The 22238-nt window shown below is 40.8% G+C and overlaps 2 protein-coding genes across 3 annotated transcripts in view; one reads left to right on the forward strand and one right to left on the reverse strand.

Moving 5' to 3' along the window:
* The window catches only part of PGS1 (phosphatidylglycerophosphate synthase 1), a 44999-nt gene extending 40076 nt beyond the window's left edge, over positions 1–4923 (forward strand). Inside the window, exons 9-10 of one of the 2 annotated variants that reach the window (XM_042452586.1) lie at positions 1928–2069; positions 4391–4923. In XM_042452586.1, coding sequence (XP_042308520.1) covers positions 1928–2047 — 120 coding nt within the window. In that variant the 3' untranslated portion in view covers positions 2048–2069; positions 4391–4923. The remainder of the gene's footprint in view (positions 1–1927; positions 2070–4390) is intronic. The other variant, XM_042452584.1, reaches the window with a different exon arrangement.
* Positions 4215–22238, reverse strand: part of DNAH17 (dynein axonemal heavy chain 17) — a 138058-nt gene continuing 120034 nt past the window's right edge. The window contains exons 69-81 of the mRNA XM_042452577.1: positions 22004–22174; positions 18111–18233; positions 17008–17201; positions 15714–15862; positions 15492–15619; positions 13771–13998; positions 12070–12261; positions 9719–9898; positions 9129–9311; positions 8248–8430; positions 6705–6848; positions 5829–6054; positions 4215–4572 (exon numbers count right to left, since the gene is read on the reverse strand). Of these exons, the coding sequence (XP_042308511.1) occupies positions 4325–4572; positions 5829–6054; positions 6705–6848; positions 8248–8430; positions 9129–9311; positions 9719–9898; positions 12070–12261; positions 13771–13998; positions 15492–15619; positions 15714–15862; positions 17008–17201; positions 18111–18233; positions 22004–22174 (2349 nt within the window). The 3' untranslated portion in view covers positions 4215–4324. The remainder of the gene's footprint in view (positions 4573–5828; positions 6055–6704; positions 6849–8247; positions 8431–9128; positions 9312–9718; positions 9899–12069; positions 12262–13770; positions 13999–15491; positions 15620–15713; positions 15863–17007; positions 17202–18110; positions 18234–22003; positions 22175–22238) is intronic.

Here is a 22238-nt window from a genome sequence, read left to right on the forward strand (position 1 = left end):
GTTTCTGGGCGCAGTACAAGGTGTTGGTTATTATCTTTAAAGCCCTAAATGGCTTGGGTCCAACTTGTCTTGGGGATGTCCCCCTTCTGTACAATCTACCCTGCACACTCAAGTCTTCTGGGAGGAATCTATTGCAATCTATAAAAACTAGGCTAACTGCAACCACTCAGGGGACCTTTTCATTAACCACTCCCAGATTATGGAACGGCCACCGGAAGAGATCCATCACATTACTAGTGTAGACAGCTTTAAAAAAGCTGTCAAGATGGATCTCTTTCGGCAGGCCTTTCCCAAATAAGAAAACCAACTTGAACCCTCTTACGTCTTTGAATTTGCTACAGTTTATTGCCTGATAGTTGATATTGATACTGATGTTGTTTTGATGTTGTTTTGAATGTATGGTTTTAAATTTTTAAGGTTTAATTGATGTTTTAAGGGGAGGGTGGGATTGGGGATATGGGATTGTATGTACATTTTAATTTGTAAGCCACCTCGATTCTCATCAACAGAGAGGCGGGATATAAATAAAAGTTTTATTATTATTATTTATTAAATGACAAGGACATTGTGTGAAACTTGGCTGCTGTCAGACTACAGACATCATGTATGAATGCAAGGGAGCCGATTTTGACTGTACTTTCCAGCTAAATATTATTCTGTGGCTGTTGCTAAACTTTCTCCGTTGTTATTGCTGTGTGCCTTCAAGTTGTTTCTGATTTACGGTGAAGCTAAGGTAAACTTACCATAGGGTTTTCTTGACAAGATTTGTTCAGAGGAGGTTTGCCTTTTCCTTTTCCTCATATTATCTGCAATTTTGCCCAAAAGAACCTCAAGTAGGGGTATTTCTCCATGCTGGCTTTGTGGAAAGCAGAAACAATGGAAGCGAAATACCTTCTGCAAAATTATACTATAACCCATTGGAATTCTCAAAAGTCAGATAAACTAGAAGTATTTGGAAGTGTAGTAAAAATTGAGATGACACCTAGTGAGAAATACTCCCAGAACATTCCTGTTACTTCTACAAAAGCAGCACCCCTCCTTATTTTGACCATGCTCTGTGCAGTTTACCCTGTCCTGGTCTAAATCTTATGACTTAAAAATTGTTTTAGACTGGGTGAGATTATAACATGGGTTGCTATCATACTACCAGGGCTGGGAGTGGGGGACCAAATTAAGCTAGGCTTGGTGTAACTAGGTTGAAGCTGGGCAGAAGTCCCAAAATTGAGTCAGGGCTCTGTGTATACAATAATCTGTTTTGTTAATTCAGACATAAAGGCACCCTTGTGATGTGAGCATTGCTTTCAAATATTGTGGTGTAACCATTGTAACAGAGATGCTCATTTTTCCCTCCAGATGTCCTGTTTGTACTTTGAAGGAGCTTAGTATTTCTGAGAACTGCATCGAAACCTTGAAGGCACATTCATTTTAAAATGCAGCCTAGAAGCTTTTTCTAAAGAGAAATGAACAGTCCGGTCTCTAGAGATTAAAGTCAGGCTTCCTATTTGGACAATTATAGCTCAGGGTTTGGCTGTGTTACGGGAAAAGGATAACTGCAGGGCCAGATCTTGCAATGCTTTCCTCCTTGTTGTGTTTGTATACATGTGTGGGTTGGTCTATGTGTGTGCAATTACTTGGGTTTGGCTCAGTAGGCTTTTGATGCCAGAATTTGAAAAGCTTTGGCAGGCTGACCTGAGTTTTATATGTGGGGTCAAATTTCAGGAAAATGTAGGATAGCTCAATTCTAATCATGCTTTGCATTATGATTCAGAATTGTTAAGGGCAGTGCAAAGATAGACTCTTTCAGGAAGAGTTGATGAAGTTTTGGTTGTCATGGTAGATGCAGTATGGAAGGCATCTTTTGTTGGTCATGGTGAGAACAAATGTTACCAAATTTACCTTATAGTTTCTCTATTTTCTCTCTTTCTAGGAGCAGGAACAACTCTACTTGCGTTCTGGAACGGTGTCTTCCTCAACCTTTGAGCAGCCCAGTCGTTATGTCAAGCTGTGGGTGAAGATGGTGACACCTCTGATTAAGAACTTCTTTTAAGAAGAGAGAGGCTGGTCCTTGGGTAAGTTTAGTATGGTGCTGTTAATTCCCTCTTCCCCTCGGCAAGTACCTCAGCTAACAGGAAATAAGTAGTTTTGTTGCAAAGAATAGAACCTGGTGCCCAAGGGCCTGCATCAGATTGTCATTACTAATTTTGTGAGATCTTATTCTTACTACCAATCTTTATACTGTAGTTTAAAAATTATGTTTAAAAACACCCTGGGCAGCTTTGAGTATCTCAGGAACTACTTTGACCCTCAAGAACTTTGAACCACTTTCTGTACAGTTAGAAAATACAGGCCTGTTACAGACTGCCAAAATAAAGCTGCTTCGGGTCTCTTTGGAGGTATGCTATTTAAATGATGCATGGGTCCTAAGAGTCCGGAGGTCGTGCCAAAGCCACACTCCATTTCCTAAGCACTGGAGGGCAGCTTTGGTGCAGCTTTCGGATTCTTAGGGTGCATGCATCATTTAAACAGCATACCTCCAAAGAGACCCGAAGCAGCTTTATTTTGGCAGTCTGTAACAGGCCACAGGTGCTTCCCATCAGTTATGAACATCCATTTAAACTGCTGCTTCTCTCAGCAAAAATATAAAAGTGTATAAAAATATAAATATAAAAGTGTATTTTGGAAAAAATCCAAAAACAGTTCAATGCACCATCTCCTTCTTAGAGAAATGCCATATGTTTGCCCAAAATGTATTTCTGCATATACTGCTATGAGAAAAAACAATTTAAATGTTTATCACCATTCATAAATGATGAAAGATGAATGTGTATTGTAGTCTGGTAGCCATGCCCAAATAATACATAAAGAATCCAAAAAAGTTGTCTAACTGGGGATGTAATAGAGGGCAAGTGAAAAAAGCAAGAGTACTTGCACCAAAGAATTTGAAAGCCAACAAAGCTCCCCAAAATTAGAGGAAAGAGCGTCAATCTTGTGTTGTATTAGTAGCCCTTTTAGTTTCCAACTAGTGACAGCTGCAGCATCCATAGTCGAATAGAATCTTGAAGGAAATGACACCCTTTAAAAAGTTCATGGGACTTAAAGCTTGGGTTGGGAAAGTGGTGACCCATGGCCTGGTATTCAGACGTGAGACTCAATAAAAACTCCCCTAAATAATTCTGCCAGTTGCTCTAGGAGTCCCCATGGAAGTGGGTTTCTTAGTGCTGCTGCTGTTCAATTTCCTGTGACAAATAATTAATGACAAGTACCTTGAGCATAAAGTTCAGTAGAAAGATAGCATTTCCATAATAAGTTATGGGATGGTGGTGGTGAAAATCCTAGCCTTCCATGGCCTTGGAGTGGTTTCTTCACTTAGTGATTTTACAGCATTGGCTATTTGATGCTGAAAAAGTTGAAATTCTGTATTGAGCCAATCCAAGTTAGGTTACACAAAACAGGGCATCTACTATCCTTATGCATACTTAATCTGTTTTTTTTTAAGATGGGAGTGGGAGCAAAGAGCTATAAAAATCCTTGTACATATTTCCCTGGCCTTTTCAATCCTGGTTGTGGCTGCTGTGCTGGGGCTTCCAAAGGAAATGCATGCAGTGACTAAAATGTGGTTGGTGAGAGGTGAGAAAAGTGCAGTTGCGCTTTTTAGGATATGGTGCAAGAGACTTTTCCATTGTCCCAGCTTTTCATGGTGCCAAACAACTCCGTCCTCTAGCACAATTGGAGTGTGTGTGTGTGTGTGTGGGGGGGTGAATCTGCCATTGTGCAACAGAAGTGCACATCAGTGTCGTGTGAGGTTGGGTGAAGTAGTACACCGAAGGCGGAGCTATGAGGCCACGGCATGCTACACAACCACTTGGCCATCTAACTGGGATATTTTTGTGGGTGACACATGCAACATAACCCATGAAATAATTTCTCATCTTGCAGGGAAGACTTCAGGAGAGCTAGGTTGGGATGCAGCACTGTAGGATCAATGGTGGATGTTCTTGTAGCTCTAAACACGCAGCAAGCACTAAGTTATGAGTTTGAAGTGGGAAAGGAATCCAAATGGCCCTTAAAAGGAACCTCTTTGTTCTTTCCTATATGCCGGTGCAGAGCCAACAGTGAGTGGACAAGGTTCCTGTCATTGTTATTGGGCTGTAAGAAATTATCACAACAATTCTGCTTATATGGGTAGGAACATCGCATCGGACAGACTTTCAAGGAGCAGCCTTTTTATTGTCAACTTGCAAACAAAACTCTTGCTTTGTGTTTCTGGAAAGGGAGATGGCAGGGATGATATGATGGAGTGGGTGGGGCTTTGTCAACTTAGATTTTAAACTTGTAAGAGCAAAGCAACTCCCGCAAGAATCCACTTAGCAGGCTTCTCTTTTGTCTTCAGGTTGAAGGTCCAAACATAAGTAGGACCTCGCATACGTGTTTTGTACACAGGGCACTCATACATGTTCTTGGTGTCCATGCGATCCACAGGAATGGCTTTAATGAAGATCACTGGCATGGAGGGCGTCAATTCCTTCAGGCGTGCGTCATTGATAACACCAGTTTGAACATCCCAGCGGGCACCTGCAGCAAGACACGATTGAATTATCAAGACCAGTCACTTCATCTGAGAGTCTGCTTCATTGGCAGCAAGTCCAGAGCAAAGGGAGCCCACCTTGACTGCCAGCCTTTTATCACTAGCAGCATGGCTAAAGACTGGGTGCCATGGCTTGGATGTGCCTTTCAAGCCATCCCAGTAGAACACATAATGCATTTACAATGCTGTGAACAAGATTTTTTTAAAAAAAATCTCAATCTTATGTTGCCCTCAGCCTGATACTGTTTGCAGTGTTCTTTTGTTAAAGAAAGCTGTATACTGTCCCATTAGTTCTTTCATTTAGACTTGTAAAAAACAATAAAGCCCACCTGTACTTATTTGAGCAGTTAGGCTTCTTTAGCTCCCTTTAAATTAATTGTGGCTTTAAAAAGAAGAAAAGATTTAGCCTAGATACTGCATTCCCTTCCTAGAAACTAGGAGTATTTTAACAAGAGCAATTAAATAGCTAACTTATCTTGCTCTTAAATGTTCCGCTCAGTCTGAATGCAATAAAATGGGCATGTGCTGCCCCCTGTTGACATGCAATTTTTTAAAAAAAGCAGCTACCAAACCTGTCTCCTTTATTGTGGTCAAATCTTTGTTGAAAATACAACTGTAGTTTTCAGACTGGAAGTAAATAGAGTGAATATAATCTTGCCCATTTTTTTTCTGGTAGAAGTGCTTATGTTTAGAAACAGAATAATATTTTTTTTGAATTCATGAAACATACTAAGCATCCTCTGTTCTTATACTTATTTTTCTTTGATGGTATTTAAAACAGCTGAAGCACTGAAAGCATAACAGAGTCTGAAAAATAATTCCCCCCCTCCATACACACACTCTTCATCCTCACACCAAAGAAATAATTTAGGAATGAAACAGCGACTTGGATGGGAAGAGGCCTGCTTCCTCTACAGTAGAAAACAACAAAGAATCAGTGTAGAGTCCTGCTGGCAAATTATGTCTCAGGTTGGAATCCTCTTTGTGAGTTAAGTTGTCATAACAGGGTTGCACTAGTGTAAGTCCTTTCTCTGATGTTGGCAAGGTGGTGCCCTTTCTTCCCCCTGGCAGCAAAATGGCTGTCAGATAGCAGGTGGTATGTGTGCACACTTTAGTTAGAAATCAGAACTAATTTGTTGGAGAGGACATCTGAATATAGAGAAAGCTCTGCATAAAACTACACTAAGGACCAAAGATCACTCAGCCATCTAATGGTCAGTAGTAATAGCAGGACTGTCTTTACCTTCCATGAAGAGTCCATGCACATAGGAACCCTCTCGAGGTGGAGCAGTCATATCTTCTCGGTTTTTCTTGGTAACTTCCACTGAAAGGCACATCCTATCAAGAGGCCACTCATTTTTTCTAGCCATAGATTGCATAATGGCTGTGAGGAAAGACTGAGGGTTAAAGAAACCTGCTAACCATACAGTTGTGGGTAGGGCAAAATCTGTTGTCCAAGCCTCCAGCTCCTGAAAATGAAAATGATGTTGGGACATTAAAGGTAAGCATGCTTAGAAAGCCAAATTTTATGCTGCAAAATTAAGGCATTCCTATATGTTTACAAGGATGAGGTCCAGAGGTTGCTCATTTGTTTCAAAGCAGGAAGCAATAGGGTGGTGGTTTCAATTTTGAAAGGCTAGCCTGGTGCAATAAAGGCACAGGAAAGCCTGGAATAGCCAAGAAAACTTTGCTCCTTTGTACGTCTCCATTTGGGGCCATTGTTTTTTCTGGCAATGGAGATGGGACTGCAGCCTGCATAATAACTATCCCTGACTTAGAAAGTGAATATGATGGAATAAGGAATAAATATTTTCATAGTTTTGAACTGTCCCTTTAGCATATCTGTAATTTTTATTAGAGGCATGCCAAGGTGTACACACACACACACACACACACAGAGAAATATAACCCTCCCCTACTTTTAACATCTTGCAAAGATCAAAAGGGATTATGAAATTATAAAAATGTTTAAAGCCCCCAAGTATAGACTGCATTTATAATGTGTGGTGTGGGACCACCAGGCTTTACATTAAATTCCATGCCATTTCTAACAGCTGAGAGGCTGTATATAAGAAGAGTCTGTCTGTGAAAAGCTTAACCAAGGCAACATCTCCCTCACCCTGATCCGGAGCAGTAGGTCAGCATACCACGCTGCCAAACCAAACAATGATGGGTAGGCACGGTTCATCCAGGACTCAGGCACATTATCATAGTAAAGAGAATTTGACAGTTCTTCCATGTCTGTTGTGATTGTCAGCTCTCCCTTTACGGAAAATAAGTTAAAATAACAGTTTTCAATAGGCTCCCTCCATTAGCAATAGCCATTTGTAACTGAACAGTCCGGATAGTTCAGATTTTATATAATCTTACAAAAATGGCATCTTCTTTATATGAAGACTTCTACTAATTTAAATGAATAAGTTGCTTAATTAAGATTTTATCTTTATTATATCCCATACCTTTCAAGAGTATATGATATGCAGTAAATACACTATAATTGCTAACTTTTTGTGGAGCTTTCAGGCACCTTGCCTCAAGGTAATATTAATGTTATGGCAGTTTAAATTTCCGAGCATTTGCCTTGCTAAGGAAATGAGATGCACTTTCCCAGCTAGTTTTGTAATGCTAGGTGGGTATATCATCATCATCATCATCATCATCATCATCATCATCATCATCATCATCATCATCCTTTATTTATATTTACTAATCAGCATTAGCACAACTTTTCCATCTTAAAAATTTTTCTGTTGTGTGAACACTCTTCTGCTTCATACGCAATTTCAACAGGATCACCTGTATCCAATGCCTGTGACCTGCCCTATGACTCACAAAGCTTCCAATTGCCCTTTTTGTTGTTTTTGTTATGTGCAGTCAATTCAGCTTTGACCTATTGTAGCCCTATGCATAAAACCTCCAAGGGATCTTGTTATTAACAGCCCTGCTCAGGTCTTGCAAACTCAGGGCTATGGATTCCTTGGTTGAGTCTATCCCTCTGTAATGTGGCGTCCTCTTCTGTTTTTCCTAGCATTATTATCTTTCCCAATGATCCGGCTGCCTTGAATATTTCTTTTTGGAGCAAGTACATTTCCACAACCAATCAATTAGCTGCTGCTTCCTTTGCAGCAGTTATGTGCTTCTAGCCCTGAACAAAGAAAGCAAGTATGCTCCCCAAAATTGGAGCAAGGCTATTCTTTGACCACTCACACACATTTGCCAACTTACTGCAGCACTTTTAATGACTTTTTAAAAATATCTAATGATAATGATTGACAACCTGGAAAGAGCTCTTGGGCAATGAATTTCCATTCTCGTAAAGACTTGATTACTAGCAGCAAATGTAAAAGAAAAGTACCCAAGCAAAAAACTTTGAGAGATGCATCTCTCAATTTTCATGTGCTGTGTGCATGGACTGCTGACTATGCAATTTTCTGGATGGAAAAAAGATATGTACTGTCTACAAGTTTAAAGTGCCTTTTGGTACAAGTAATAACTGGAGATGGCAGGAAAAATAGAAGTTGAAGACTTGATGACCTGGCACTGCCTGAGAGAGCTACACTCAACCTATTTTTTCTGTGCCAGTTTATAAGAAGGTAAATGAAGCAGATAAAATAGCTGTTGTTCTGGTACAGTGCTAGCTATGGCATACCATGCACACCTACCTTCAATCCCAAGTTTAGTTCTTTCAGAGAGCGTCTAATTTCACTGGTAAGAATGTTCATTCGTTCACATTCCTGGAAGGCAACCACTACATACGGAGTTTTCTCAGCTGCTTTTGCCATGATTTCTACCATATTGAATGGCTCTGGAAGTCGATCCATAATTTCATCTAGCACGGATTTTACCTGTAGTAGAGAAAGCCAAATGAATCTTTCACTTTGGCTAAGGCCCAGGTAGCCTGTGGTCACCCTGCAAGTCTCCACCAGTATAGAATCATAGAGTTGGAAGAGACCACAAGGGCCATCCAGTCCAACCCCCTGCCATGCAGGAAATCTAAATCAAATAATCCCCGACCGATGGCCATCCAGCCTCTGTTTAAAGACCTCTAAGAAAGGAGACTCCATTCCACTCCGAGAGAGTTTGTTCCACTGTTGAACAGCCCTGACTGTCAGGAAGTTCTTCCTAATGTTGAGGTGAAATCTGTTTTTTTGTAGCTTGCATCCATTGCTCTGGGTCCTAGTCTCTGGAGCAGCAGAAAACAAGTGAGCTCCCTCCTCAATATGAGATCCCTTCAAATATTTAAACAGGGCTATCATATCACCCCTTAACCTTCTCTTCTCCAGGCTAAACATCCCCAGCTTTTGATGGTTGTCTGGAGGGCAGAGCCTCTGTAGTCAGTTGTACAGCAAGGGGGCATTATACAAGATGATACACAACATATCAGTGTTAAGATGGCTAAATGATTCTAACCTCCTTCTTCAGTGATAGTGAGACTAAAACCTTTTGCTAGCCAGAAACAAAATAGTATCAAGTTAGGAACTCAAAACAGTAACGGGTCCTTGAAATCCAGAGCGAAAGGAAACAGACTGGAATGTTCTCTTACCTTTTCCTCTCGGGAAACACCAGTGCCTCCTCCAGCATCTGACTCTTTGGGCTGCATTTCTAGCACGGTGCGGAAAAGCTTTTCTGAAGTGACAGTGAGGAAACCAATCTCTGCATTAGGATGAAGCCCATACAGGTAAGGACTCTCTGGTGGGAGGTTTTCATCTATATATTCATGATATCCCTATAAAACACATTTTGTGGAATATTAAAAATTTTAGTTGCTGCTCCAGGGCAATTACTCTGGCCCAGTAGGCCACTTTCCATATCTATACCTTCACATTACGTTCCAGCGAACTGTGTGCTCATAACAAGAACAGTGCTCTTGACTGGCTTAGCTATTTCCCTAGGGGTTTCATTCAGCTTTCACTTGAGTGTAACATTTTCTCACGGTCTTCTGTTTTTGGTTTGTTTTGCATTGAATTACCTTTCTGTGTCCTCTGTGTTGAGGTATGCAAGTATTGGTAGTTGTCTTTCTTCACATCTTAGTTCTACTTCTCCTGTGGCACATAATTTGCATGCAGTCCACCCCTCCCCTCTGATTCTCAACCCAGCATGCTTGTGAAGTCTCTTTCATGCACACTTTCATACCTTGTAATCAGAGTTGGGTGGTATAAGGAATCCTGGTGCCAGAAACATTTCTCCCTCCAGCATTTCCATACGGATGTATTCACCCAAATAGGTCCGGCATAGTCGGCGGTCCCAGTCATCAGTAATGTGTCCCCCATACATGATCTCACCAAAGAGATACCGCAGGTCATCCCAAGGAACCTAAGAAGAGATGACAGACCAGCATGATAGAATAAGCAAGATGAGGGGAAGTATTATTATTATTATTATTATTAAAATTTGTTTATATAGTGCTGTAAGTTTTGCATTTCAAAAACAAGATAAATCATCAGTAATCAAAAACGAGATAAAACCTGCCTACAACATACAGTCTCAAATTACAAAGCACAAAATTTTAAAATAATCAATTTATCCATTAGAATAGCTCTAAAACTATATGGAAAAGCAATACAGATTTAAGATGAACAGTCCTAGATATCAGGTTGTAATCTGAAACACTTCCATAAACAAAAACATCTTTAATTTGGACTTGAAATTGTAATAGTCAGCAAATGTTTGGGGTGGAGGTTCCAGGAATGAAGAACAGCAAGGGAGAAAGGGCAAATCTGAGCCGGGGTGGAAGAGACCCTTGGCTGGGTCAAGAGCCCTGAGCCCCGAGTCCCTGGAGCACAAAGCACGAACAGAATGATAGGAGTAAATAAGAGTTGACAAGGAGGGAGCCAAGTCATGTAGGGGTTTTAAGGTTAGAAAAAGAAGCTTGAATCCTGAAAGAAATGGGGAGCCAGTGAAGAGATGTCAACAAAGGGGTGAGCTGAAAAGATGATCCTGGCAGCAGAATGTTGAACAGAGATCAAAGGACCAAGGTGGGATAGAGAAAGCCCCGTCAACAGAAGGTTGCGGTAACCAAGGCAAGAAATAACCAGGGAATGAAATAAAGTCTTAGGTCCCATACAGACAGGCCAAAATAAAACTGCTTTGGATCACTTTGGAGGTATGCTGTTTAAATGATGCATGCGTCCTAAGAGTCCAGAAGCTGCACCAAAGCTGCACTCCAGTCCTTAGGACTGGATCGTTGCTTTTGTGCAGCTTCCAGACTCTTAGTACGCCTGCATTATTTAAACAGCATACCTCCAAAGTGACCCGAAGCAGTTTTATTTTGGCCTGTCTGTATGGGGCCTTAGTAATTGATACTGACAGAAAATTGTAAAGAAAAAATGGACAAGACTTGACTGTGGCCTGGATCTGAGGAATAAACAACAAGGAGGAATAAAAAACAAAGCCAAAGCTACATGTTTTGTTCATTCACAGGATGAATACGAATGTCATTTACTGTAATTGAAAATGTATATTGTGAAGTCGGTTTTTGTGGGAAAATAAGTAGTTCTGTTTTCGTCATGTTAAGTTTTAAATGCCAATGAAGCATCCAAGCAGATATAGCAAAGATGATGAAACTCGCTGTTCAATGTTTGAAGAAAGTTCTGGAGTGGAAAAGTACAATTGGATATCATCAGTGTATAGATAATATTGAAAACCATAGGAACTAATAAGATTACCTAAAGACAGAGTGTATAGGGAGAACAACAGACCCAGGATGGAACCTTGTAGGATGGTAACAAGATGGGAGTAGAAACCTGAAGTACACTAGAAGGAGATCAGAAGAATGCTACTAGTCTGGTGGTACTACAAAGGACTCCAGCATTTGTTACAGAATAAGATCCCCTTTTGAAGAAAGACTACGGTATATCAGGACTTTTTTTTTTTAATTTTTTTTTTAATTAAAGGGGAATTTTGCTATCAGAGCAAAGAGAAAAAGTGCAACCACCGAAAGTAAATTCAGCCAATCTGTCTGACGAATAAATCTAAAATACTAATTCTAAGAAAATGTGACTTTACTACTCCCCTCCTTCCTTAATGACAGCAAGAAAAATCTTGAATGCCAGAGATTTATGAAAATGGGTTTTATTCCCATTTAAATAGCATGCTGCACAAACACAACTCCTGCTTTATAGTAGCAGACATTAATGACTTTCAAATTACAAGAGCTTTGGCTTCTGGAGAAACAGTTCCAGGTTGAAAAATGCAAACTGTTTACTCTGAAAGCTGAGACTCTGCTGGCAATGTCTATAGGAGCATCCATGCCACCCAATGAGATTCTTACCCTCCCAAAGCTATAAGCTACTCTGTACAATGTTTGTTAGGCTTAGAGTTTGTGTTATTCTTTTTGATTTATTAAAACATGGTAAAATTAAAATGATAGTTTTCCATTTCCTCCTAAGTTTCAATGTAGATCATATCATTGGAGAAACATTGGTGCTATTGGTTATAGTTTAAAGTTACTTTGCTATGGAAACTACTCTTAGCTAATTCATTACCTTTGCATTGGCTTCCAAGTAGTTATACAGTACATTGATGGAAATTGTGAGATCTCCATTGTTAAATGGATAGGACCTGTTCCATCCTTGGGCTCCAAATTTCCGTCGTTCTGCCACTACTGCATGGAAGTAGCAGAGGGCAAAAAGAATGCATTTGAATTCAATTTCTTTGGTGCACATTTCCAGGGTATCCTACAAGAAAGCAAGAAAAGCAATCAGGAAGTCTGTTTCTGCAAGCTGGAGCAGCAGTGGGGAAGGGGTCACCATGGGGGGGGGCTTTCTTCTACTTGCTCTTGGACTGCCAGCTTCTACTATATCATTCCTTTAGCAGTGGGACCTATATTGTTGTCACTTAAGGTAGTCATCCAGAAGCAAGCTATGTGGTCTGCATTAAACTATTCAAAATGTAACTAAGAGTTCTTTCACATCAAGCATTCTCACTTTCTACAGAGGATCCACCCAATTCCATCATCCAACCATTGTCATCTTGTATTTTCCCTGTGGCTCCGCTGTCTTTTTTCAAGACCATCTCATTTTTTTCAGAAAAATGGAAAAGTAGCAGGGTTTGAGGCAGGCTGCTCTGGGGATGGCAAAGCTCCCAGATCACAGCCATCCAAGGACACGCCTCAAGTCCAGTGTTGCCAACAAGTCTCAAAGATATTCCCCAGAATGTTTTACCAAAATCTAAAATCCCCAGAATTCCCCAATACTTATTATTATTATTCAGTCAAAATCCCCGGAAATAAATAAATTAAATTCCCTGGATTCTGGGGAATTACACAGAAATTGGCAACAAGGAACAAAAATGAGGAATGCTCCTCTACTTATTCCTGGGCTGTTGGCCCTGTGCACTGTGTAAGAGCAGCACAGTCTCCACAGGCAGGGAGGCCTTCAGTGCTTCTGTCTTTCAGAAAGGACAGAAGTTTGATGTGGGCAGTGACATCAGATAAATACGCATTTCACAGTTTTATAATATTTTGATGATTTAATTTATGAGCCTGATTATTTTTCTAATTAATCTTTTAGTGTTAAAATTGTTTTTTCTTGGTATAACGTTTAAAAATAGACAGGTATAGTGTTGTAACATCATAAAACTAGTATGAAAATTTTGAAAACAAGATTTACAAAAATATTGCTAGCCACTAGCATTAAACATGTTGGTAAAATTAAAGTGATCTGAAATGTTTTTTTAAGTACATTTAAAAAGGATTATTGGATTATAGGTGTATAGCCACAATACAGGCATTACTATTCTGTCACCCTGGTGTTATAGGTGTACACCTGCCTTTCATTAAATGGATGCAAACAACTGAACAACCATTTTATTGCTAGTTGTAGGTTGATTTTTTTTAAAATGGTCATCATAAAATGGCACTGATCACAAGAGCCCAAGATCCAATAGAGAGATATTGTACAATATATTTCCACTAACAGCTATGCAGTGCTTACATGAGGTTTGCTCTTATACAGGATCACACTGTAATGCAACCAGTTGTATATCTGGAACCATGCTAGCCTACATACCAATAAAAAGATGGCAGAGTGTGAATCTCATAGGGATAAAATTATGTGATTAACCTTTTTTCTAGTCAATATACTGCCAGCATTCTTAGGAAAATGAGGAAACCAACTGCAGTGCTCGTCTTTAGGTGTGAGAGAATACAGAGTCATAACAGACCAGGAACAGCAGAGTCTGCTTACCTGTGTAAAAAGATCCAGGGCTTTGTGTAAGTTGGCATACATGCCTGTTGGAGGCTCATTGGTGATTTTAATGGCATTTTCCAGGAGTCCCTGGGGAATAATGTGTGCTTCGGGGGTGGGGGCTGGCTCAGCACTCATAAATACACGGTAATCATCATGGCTCCCAATACTGTATCGTTCAACCTTCTTATCCAGGGTGCTCAACCACTTGGCTACCAGATGTATATTCTATGGGGTATATAAAGTTATGTGTTATTTGCTACTACTGAGGTTCAACTTCTGTTTCCTCCATCCCACCCAGAGCCCTCTAACTGTAACTTTATAGAGTCCTGTAGTGTGAATCAAAGTTGTTTTAAGTTTGCCTCCTGGCCCCAACTTCTAGTCTTTGGTTTGGATTCACTATTTGTGAAGGGTTCTTATCATCCCTGATTTGGGGGATTTCCACCTTCTTAGACCACAATTCAGCCCACCAGCAGCGTTTTCCACTGATCCTCTGTGTAAGATTTTCAGGGGGTGGGGGGTGGTGTAGGAAGGGGAAGTCCAGTTCCATCAGTTCACTTGCATATCTGCAAATCTGGATCCAACCTATGGAAATAGTACACTGAGGGTAGTGGGGAGGTTATCATTGTTAAATGCATGCAACCTGTTCCATCCCAAAAAGAAAAGAAAGGGCTCAGTTTCTTACATTCTTTCATTTTGTGTTCTAGTATGATGATGTGCTCTGTGTTGCTCTGCTTACAAGCTTAAATTTCCCTGAATTTAGAACACTTGAGTAGTGATTTGAGTGTTGGACTAGGATTCTGGGATATCAGGTTTGAATCTCCACTCAGCCATGGAAACCCACTGAGTGACCTTTGGCAAGTCATATTCTTAAAGCCTTGATCTTGTTTGCTCTCAAGTCAAAGGCAACCTAATCATGGGGGTTTCTTGGCAGAATTTGTCCATAGCAGGTTTGTCCTTGCCGTGCTCTAAGGATGAGAGTGTGTGACTTGCCCAAGGTCACCCAGTAGGTTTCCATGGCTGAGCAGGAATTTGAGTCCTGGTCTCCTAGTGTCCTAGTCCAACATTCAAACCACTATGCCACATGCTCTCAACCTCAGAGGAAGGCAATAACAAACTTCCTCTGTATAATACATCTTGCCAAGAAAAAATAGAGATGAACTTGAAGGGACATAAAACTTCAACAAACCCTTGCTGTGTGTTACATTTACCACACCCATGCAATGAAAATCTTAACTTGGAGTAGAGCTGGGGACTTGGCCTGAAACATCATTGTGCATCCACCCAACTCTAGCTCTCACTGTCCCTGGGGCTTTTTAGAGGAAAGGTTCTCCCTTGTAGTCAGCTTTGCCTTCCAAAAGGGGGGGAAAGGATCCTACTTCAGCCTCCACATCATATATGTCCCCCAATTTGCACTATTTCATTGGAGGAGAAGGAGGGATCCATTATGCTGCAAAGTTAATGTTTCTGCATAGAGACTGCAGCTTTTAAGAAGTGCCAGTGTTACATCCTTGCTAATTTCCTGGACAATCACCAACCAGCATATGGAACATTATTTATAGTGTTTTTTTCTTTTACTGGATTATTGTATTTGTGCATTTCCATGGGGAAATATTGAACATTATTATTTTGCTAAGAGTTACATTAGAAATGCAAGAGAGGCATGGATCTATGAACTAGAAATTACAAAGCCATAAGAAATCCCATTGCCATTTTAATACCTGAAGGATGACCCAATGTCCCTCTACTGCAGCCACATCTAGAGCATTTTCTGCTACGACCTCTTGTCCTTGCCCTAAGGACACATTGTGGATTTTTCCATTGTCTATAGTGAAGCCAAGCTTTTGACCTAGGAGAATTAACATTTAAAAGTAGTGTTCATTGCTTATCCTTGTTTTTTTAAAAAATAAAGCATGTATATTGGAGAGGGGGTGCTAACTTACCTAGGGCTTCAACATCTTTCAAGGGATCAACACCAGGAGACAAAATGAAGAATATTGGTGTAGATTGACTGCTTTCTTCATATGACTTGGAGAATTCAACACTTCGGCCTTCAACAAATTTACTCCCCATCTTCTCTTCCACAAAGTTCCTGAGAAAATCATAATTTGGGAGCAAGGAAATGGGGCAGGCAAGAGGGATAGCCAGAGTTTATAATCTAACACATTTAGTATTGTAATTAATTAAAAATAACTCTGGGCTACACTCTTAAATACACTTACCTGGGAGGAAATCCCACTGAAATCATGCATAGCATAACTAAAGCAAAGACACCAATGCCTATGAACTGACAAATTCACTAAGATACTCTTGTAAATACAGCACAATAACTCTTATTCCCCAGGGCCTGAGAAACATTGACTGCGATTCATTTTCAGTTTCTTGTTTAGGCATGATTCTAATGCCATGGAGCAACTGCCCACAGTAAATGCAAAGGAAGAGGTTTATTAAAAAGGCTCTTTCAAATAAGTATGATATTTTTTCATATTAGAAGCCCTATAAAGATGAGTCAGTGGTGAAGTGCTTTGAGTGCTGGACTAGGACCTGGGGTGGAGGGGGGGGGGGGCAAGGTTCAAACCACAACTCAGCCATCGAAACCCACTGGATGGCCTTGGGCACATCACTCTCTCTCACCCTCAGAATGCAATAGCAAGAGTTCCCTGAACAGATCCTGTCAAGAAAACCCTGTGATAGGGTTGCCATGAGTAGGAAACAACTTGAAGGCACGTAGCGACAGCACCAACCCTATAAAAGTAAGATGAAATTCTATGATTGAATAATTGTAAAATGCAAATACCCCTATATTTGTAGGAGAGTCCCCCCCCCCCCCGAGCTGACACACTCTCTTAATATCACATTGTTGTTCAGCTTTTTGGAGCGATGAATGACAGGCACACTAATGCAGGAAAAGGTGTATTACTTTCCTGAGAGATCCAGCCCATGGGTACTGCTGTACGTAGAAGGGAAATGCATGTGACCATGCCTTTTAGATGGGAAACTGCCACTTCACATTTTGTTGTACATCTCATTTGAGGATGGAGAATAAAGCCAAAATATACTGACAAGCCAAAGTTTGCTCATTAGTACTTTCCCCCTGTCTTTGGAGTATGCCACAGAACTACGTTCTTACATGGTGCTGTGCCAGCTGGTTTAATGGTGAAATTGTCCCCATTCCCCAAGTGCAGGAATTCTAGTTTTATCTTACTTTCCCAGCAGTGTGAAGAAAGCAACACATACTTCACTGCGTAGGTCATCCGGTCTGGCCTCATGCATCGCATCATGCACAACTTTTGCAGGGCTGTCTTGTTCTTCCACTCTTTAGGGAATACTTCTTTCTCTGGAGTCTCAGACTCCACAAACTTTTTCCACCGCTTAGCAGAACCTTCAATATCACTGTCCAAGTTTTTGAACTCATCCATCTCAGAAAGTACCTGAAAGTAGAGTGACAATAGTGATGATGTTGAATATTGATTTCCTGTCTATTTCCAGTATAACCCAACTGTACAGTGTATTTCTCCTATGAGCCATTCAGAGAATAACACAATTCTCTTTCAACCCACATACTCTTAAATGTAGAGCCTGCTAATAATCTCCCTGACAGCAACCAAGTAGACTGAACAGCAACTGATAAGCCTCTCACCCATGCCACCCCTCCAGCAAAGGCAGCGCAGGCAAGAAGCCTCTCGGTTGCTGCTCAGGCAGCTGCTTGGTTGTTGCTCCCAAAGCAACCAAGTGTAAAGGGAGAAACTTCTCCCTCATGAGGAAGCACTCTCATCCCACCCCTTCTTCATTCAGGAAGAGAGTGGTGCAGTGTGTAGAGTGTTTACAGAGGCCCCATGCTCTTGGCTGGAGACTGGGGCAAACAGGAAAAGGGAGAGATTTTAACTACAGAAGCTGCTCAAAGGTGAAGAACTCTTTCCAAGAATTGACCCTAGATAGTCCTCCCTTTCATTCACTAGAGACATGTTTGCCTCACACAGCTTCAGGTGTTCATCCACCCAATCACCTAAATATACAAACATTGCTTCTTCTGTTACCTCTTATCTCAGACTGTCTGATGAATAGAAAACAGGAGCAGCAGAGTAGCTCCAACTTGCCAAGTCGCAGCAAAGCTCACGAAGTTTAAGCAGGGTCCTAAACTAATGCTCATATTTGAAACTGAAAGGACAACTTGCATGTTATCACTGTTTTGGGTTTGGATACAAAAGCAGAATTCCTAAGACTGTTTTACTTGTATTCCTATCAGGGATGATGGGAGTTGCAATACTCAGGGCCACATGTTCCCTTTGTTACATGCTTCCTGTTAAAAGGATATTGGACTAGAAAGAGATCAATCAAACCTTAATTCCACCCCATCCTTGCCCCAATAAGAAATCCACTGGAGAGGTTAGTCCAGCTTTAAAGGGAAAGCGCAGAAGAAAATCAAGTTCCACTGGATTCACTTCTTTCTTCACCAGCAAGACCTGGATAAGGCATGAAATTAAGAACATTAGAGGACTCTTTGCTCCACTTCCTGTGAAAAGGTTAGGTGTGTGTGTGTCTGTCTGATCTGTTGGGAGGGAACAAGACATATTGCTGTACCTCCTCCTTTTTAAAAACAACCTTTTTGCTAACCACATGATGTTTGGGGCTATTTCCATTCCTTTTCTGCAGTAGTCCAAAATATTTTTCTCTACCCAAAAGATGATTTATTAAACAAACAAGCAAACAAACACAAATGCATTTGATTGTCAGGTGGGTTATGATGATCATCATGGGTGGGTCTAATCACTCATCCCTAGCTATTTTCAGGATGTTTCTGCCCTCCATCGTAATTACTTTCTTGCTTCTGCCCTCACATTGCCTAGGGCCAAATGGTACCCCCAAGCTCTATGTATCCTGCGTTTCATGGAGGTGGACTTCTGACAAGGGATGGGTTGCACCTCACAGCATTTGGCAGGAACTTTTCTCTCTAAAATTCTGAAAGATCTGATCAGGAGGCTTTAAATTGAGTTATGTGGGGGAGGGAGACAATACATGAGAATAGGAGCTCATGAAGTGCTGGAGATAATAGCCTAGATGATATAAAGAGAACGAGGCAAACAGCATAAGGACCCAGCAGTGGGAGGGAAAAAAACTTTGAAAGGCAGATAGGGGAAGAAAATGCAGGAAATGACAAAGTGCTAACAAGGAGCAGAGAAAAGACAGAACTACTCAACACCTTCTTTACCTTGGTTTTCTCTGAAAAGGAGAGCAGTGCTCAACCTGGGAAAAATGGAGCAGATAAAACAGTAGGGGAAATGCAGCACAAAATAGATAAAGATACCTGGCTGCTCTAATTGAATTAAAGTCTCCAGGGCCAGATGAACTACATCCAAGGGTGTTAAAAGCACTGGCAGAAGTAATCTCATAACAACTTTCAATAGTCTGAGAATTCCTGTAGAACAGGAAAGGTCCCAACAGACTGGAGAAGGGCAAATGTCGTCCCTATCTTCAAAAAGAAAAAAAGAAAAAGAAAAAAGAGGAACCAAATAATTATAGCCCAGTCAGCCTGACATCAATAACAGGGAAGATTCTTGAACAGATAATTAAACAGAGTTGGTAGCACTTAATGAGGAATGCTTTGATTAATAAAAGTCAGCATAGGTTTCTCAAAAGAAGTCATGACAGATTTATCTTCTTTTTTTTTTTATAAAGTCACATGCTTGGTAGATGAAGAGAATGCTGCGGATGTAGTAGATCTTGATTTCAGTAAGGCCTTTGACAAGGTCTTCCACGACATCTTTGTAAAAAGGCTAGTACAGTGCGCCCGCGTCATACGCGGGTGCACTTTACATGGCTTTCAGCATATGCTGAAAGCCGCGCAGGGAGGAAGGGGCTTTCCCATTGGGAGTAATGGGGCATGTGCCTGTGGCACGCGCGTGCCGCCATGTGCACAAGCCCCATTCATTTAAATGGGGCTCAAGCATGTGCAGAATTTGCTTTATGCGGGGGAGTCCGGAACGGATCCCCCACATAAAGCAAGGGCGAACTGTAAAAGGTGGGCCAGAAATGCGACTGTTAAGTGGATTTGAAATGGGTTGACTGAACAAACCCAAAAAGTACTCAATAATGGCTCCTCCTCATCCTGGAGAGAAGTGACTAGCAGAGTGCCACAAAGTTCTGTTCTAGGTCCAGTGCTATTCAACATCTTTATCAATAACTTGGATGATGGAAGAGAGGGCATGCTTACCAAATTTTCAAATGACACTAAATTAGGAGGGACAGGATCAGAAATCAAAATGACCTTAATATATTAGAGAGATGGGCTAAAACTAGCAAAATGAATTTCAACAGAGAGAAATGTAAGATACTAACTTGGGCAGTAAAAATGAAATGCACACATATTGGATAGGTGTCATATGGTCTGACAGCAGTACATGCAAAAGGGATCTATGGGTCTTAGTGGATCATAGGATGAACATGAATCACAAAGTGATGCAGCAGCTAAGGAAGCCAATGCAATTCTAGGCTGCATCAGTAAGAATATAGTGTCTAGACTGAGGGAAGTAATAGTACCACTCCATTATGCTTTGGTCAGACCTCACCTGGAATACTATGTCCAGTTCTGGGCACCACCGTTAAAAAGGGATGTTGATGAACCAGAGCATGTCCAGAGGAGGGCAACCAAAATAATAAAAAGTCTGGAAACCATGCCCTATGAGGAGCATATTGGGGAGCTAGGTATATTTAGCCTTGGGAAGAGAGGGTTAAGGAGTGACATGATAGCCATGTTAAATATTTGAAGGGATGTTATATTGAGGATGGAGCAAGCTTATTTTTATGCTGCTCCAAAGACTAGGACTCAAGCAATGGATTCAAGCTACAGGAAAAGAGATTCCATCTCGACATTAGGAGGAACATTTTGGTAGTAAGAGCTGTTTGACAGTGGAATACACTTTCTTGGAGTGTGGCAGAGTCTTCTCCTTTGGAGATTTTTAAACAGAGGCTTGATGGTCATCTGTCAGGAGTGCTTTGATTGTGTATTCCTGCATGGCAGGGGGTTGGACTGGATAGTCCTTGTAGTCTTCCAAATCTAGGATTCCATGATTCTATGAGAACTAGTGAGCAATAGCAAATGTGAGCCTTAAAAAAAAGACAACTGACTAGAGAAGCAGTTACGGTACTTCCGTCTTCAGAAGGTGCGGTTTTGCTAATGGTAGGTATGCCTCTCATTTTTGACCTCTTTGCTCTTTGCTTTAAGCTTCCTTGTCTGTACCCCAGCATTCCACTGATAAAGAGGTTTGTCGCTCAATGCTTTCTTATTCAGTGCTCTTTCCTGGCATGCCCAGAGACATTTATGCTCTCTGGAGCAAGTAGCAAATGGCACCCAACCCATCAAAATCAAAGTCCACAGTAGCCAAGTTATTCTGGCAGGTAATACAAGGTAGGTAATTCCACAATCACCTCTCATTCTTGGCAATAACGATACAAGGCAAACAAATTTTAAAACTTAAAATGTTTTCTCTGAACCACTCTGCTTAATGGGAGGGCTGGCCCTGGCTCTTTCTTATAAACTTTTATTTATTATGTTTATTTATTTATTTCATTTGCATGCTGCCTTTCTCCCACAGTGGAATCCAAGGGGGCTCCCAGAAAGAATATATTAAAGAATATATTAAAACCTAACAATAAAATTTCAAAAACAATTAAAAATAATAACATCAAAACAATATAAAATCATTTAAAAACATACAAAAGTTTTAAAATTAAGTAAAATACCTCCACCCATAATAAACCCCTCTGTTTACCCATTAAAAGACTGTTTAAATAAAAAGGTCTTTGCCTGCCAGTGAAAAGAGAGCTAGGAGGGGACCACACTAGCTTCCAGTGGAAAGGAGTTCTAGAGGGTTAGAGCTGTCACTGGTAAGCCTCTCTCACCTTCTCTCTTACCAAGCCTGTGGGACTGATAAAAATCCCTCCTTGGTAGATTTTATGACTCTGGCAGGTTTATATAGGGAGATATGATATTTTAAACTTTTCCATAACTTTTATTACAACTCCCTTCTACTCATACTCCCACTATTGGGTGAGCCTTACCCCCCAGATGAGTGCTATTGTCCTTTGCATGAGTCAATAGCCTGTCAACTGTGCCCCCTTCCACATAACTATATGCTGACTATCATGAAGGACAGCGATGTTGACTGACTCCAACACATCAAGAAAAAAACACAAAATAATTTCTTTAGCTTTTGTTAGCATAAAAGCATCTTACCTGAAAGGCAACCTGGGCTAGAAAAATAAGCTTGTCTCTTTCAAAAAGTCCCCGAGCTGTGTACATGTAGACTGAGTAAGTGATCTCATCCGTTAGATTGATCACCCTGTGTTTCACATCATCTGCTGGAAGAGTACGTTGAATGGCTTTCTCAAAGACCACGTTGAATGCCTGGTTAGAAGATAAGTAAATGCACAGATCCAGGAAGTTTCAGATGGTTATCCAGTTTAGCATT

The sequence above is a fragment of the Sceloporus undulatus genome, chromosome 2 (genome assembly GCF_019175285.1).
Source record: "Sceloporus undulatus isolate JIND9_A2432 ecotype Alabama chromosome 2, SceUnd_v1.1, whole genome shotgun sequence".
Taxonomy (NCBI): Eukaryota; Metazoa; Chordata; class Lepidosauria; order Squamata; family Phrynosomatidae; genus Sceloporus; species Sceloporus undulatus.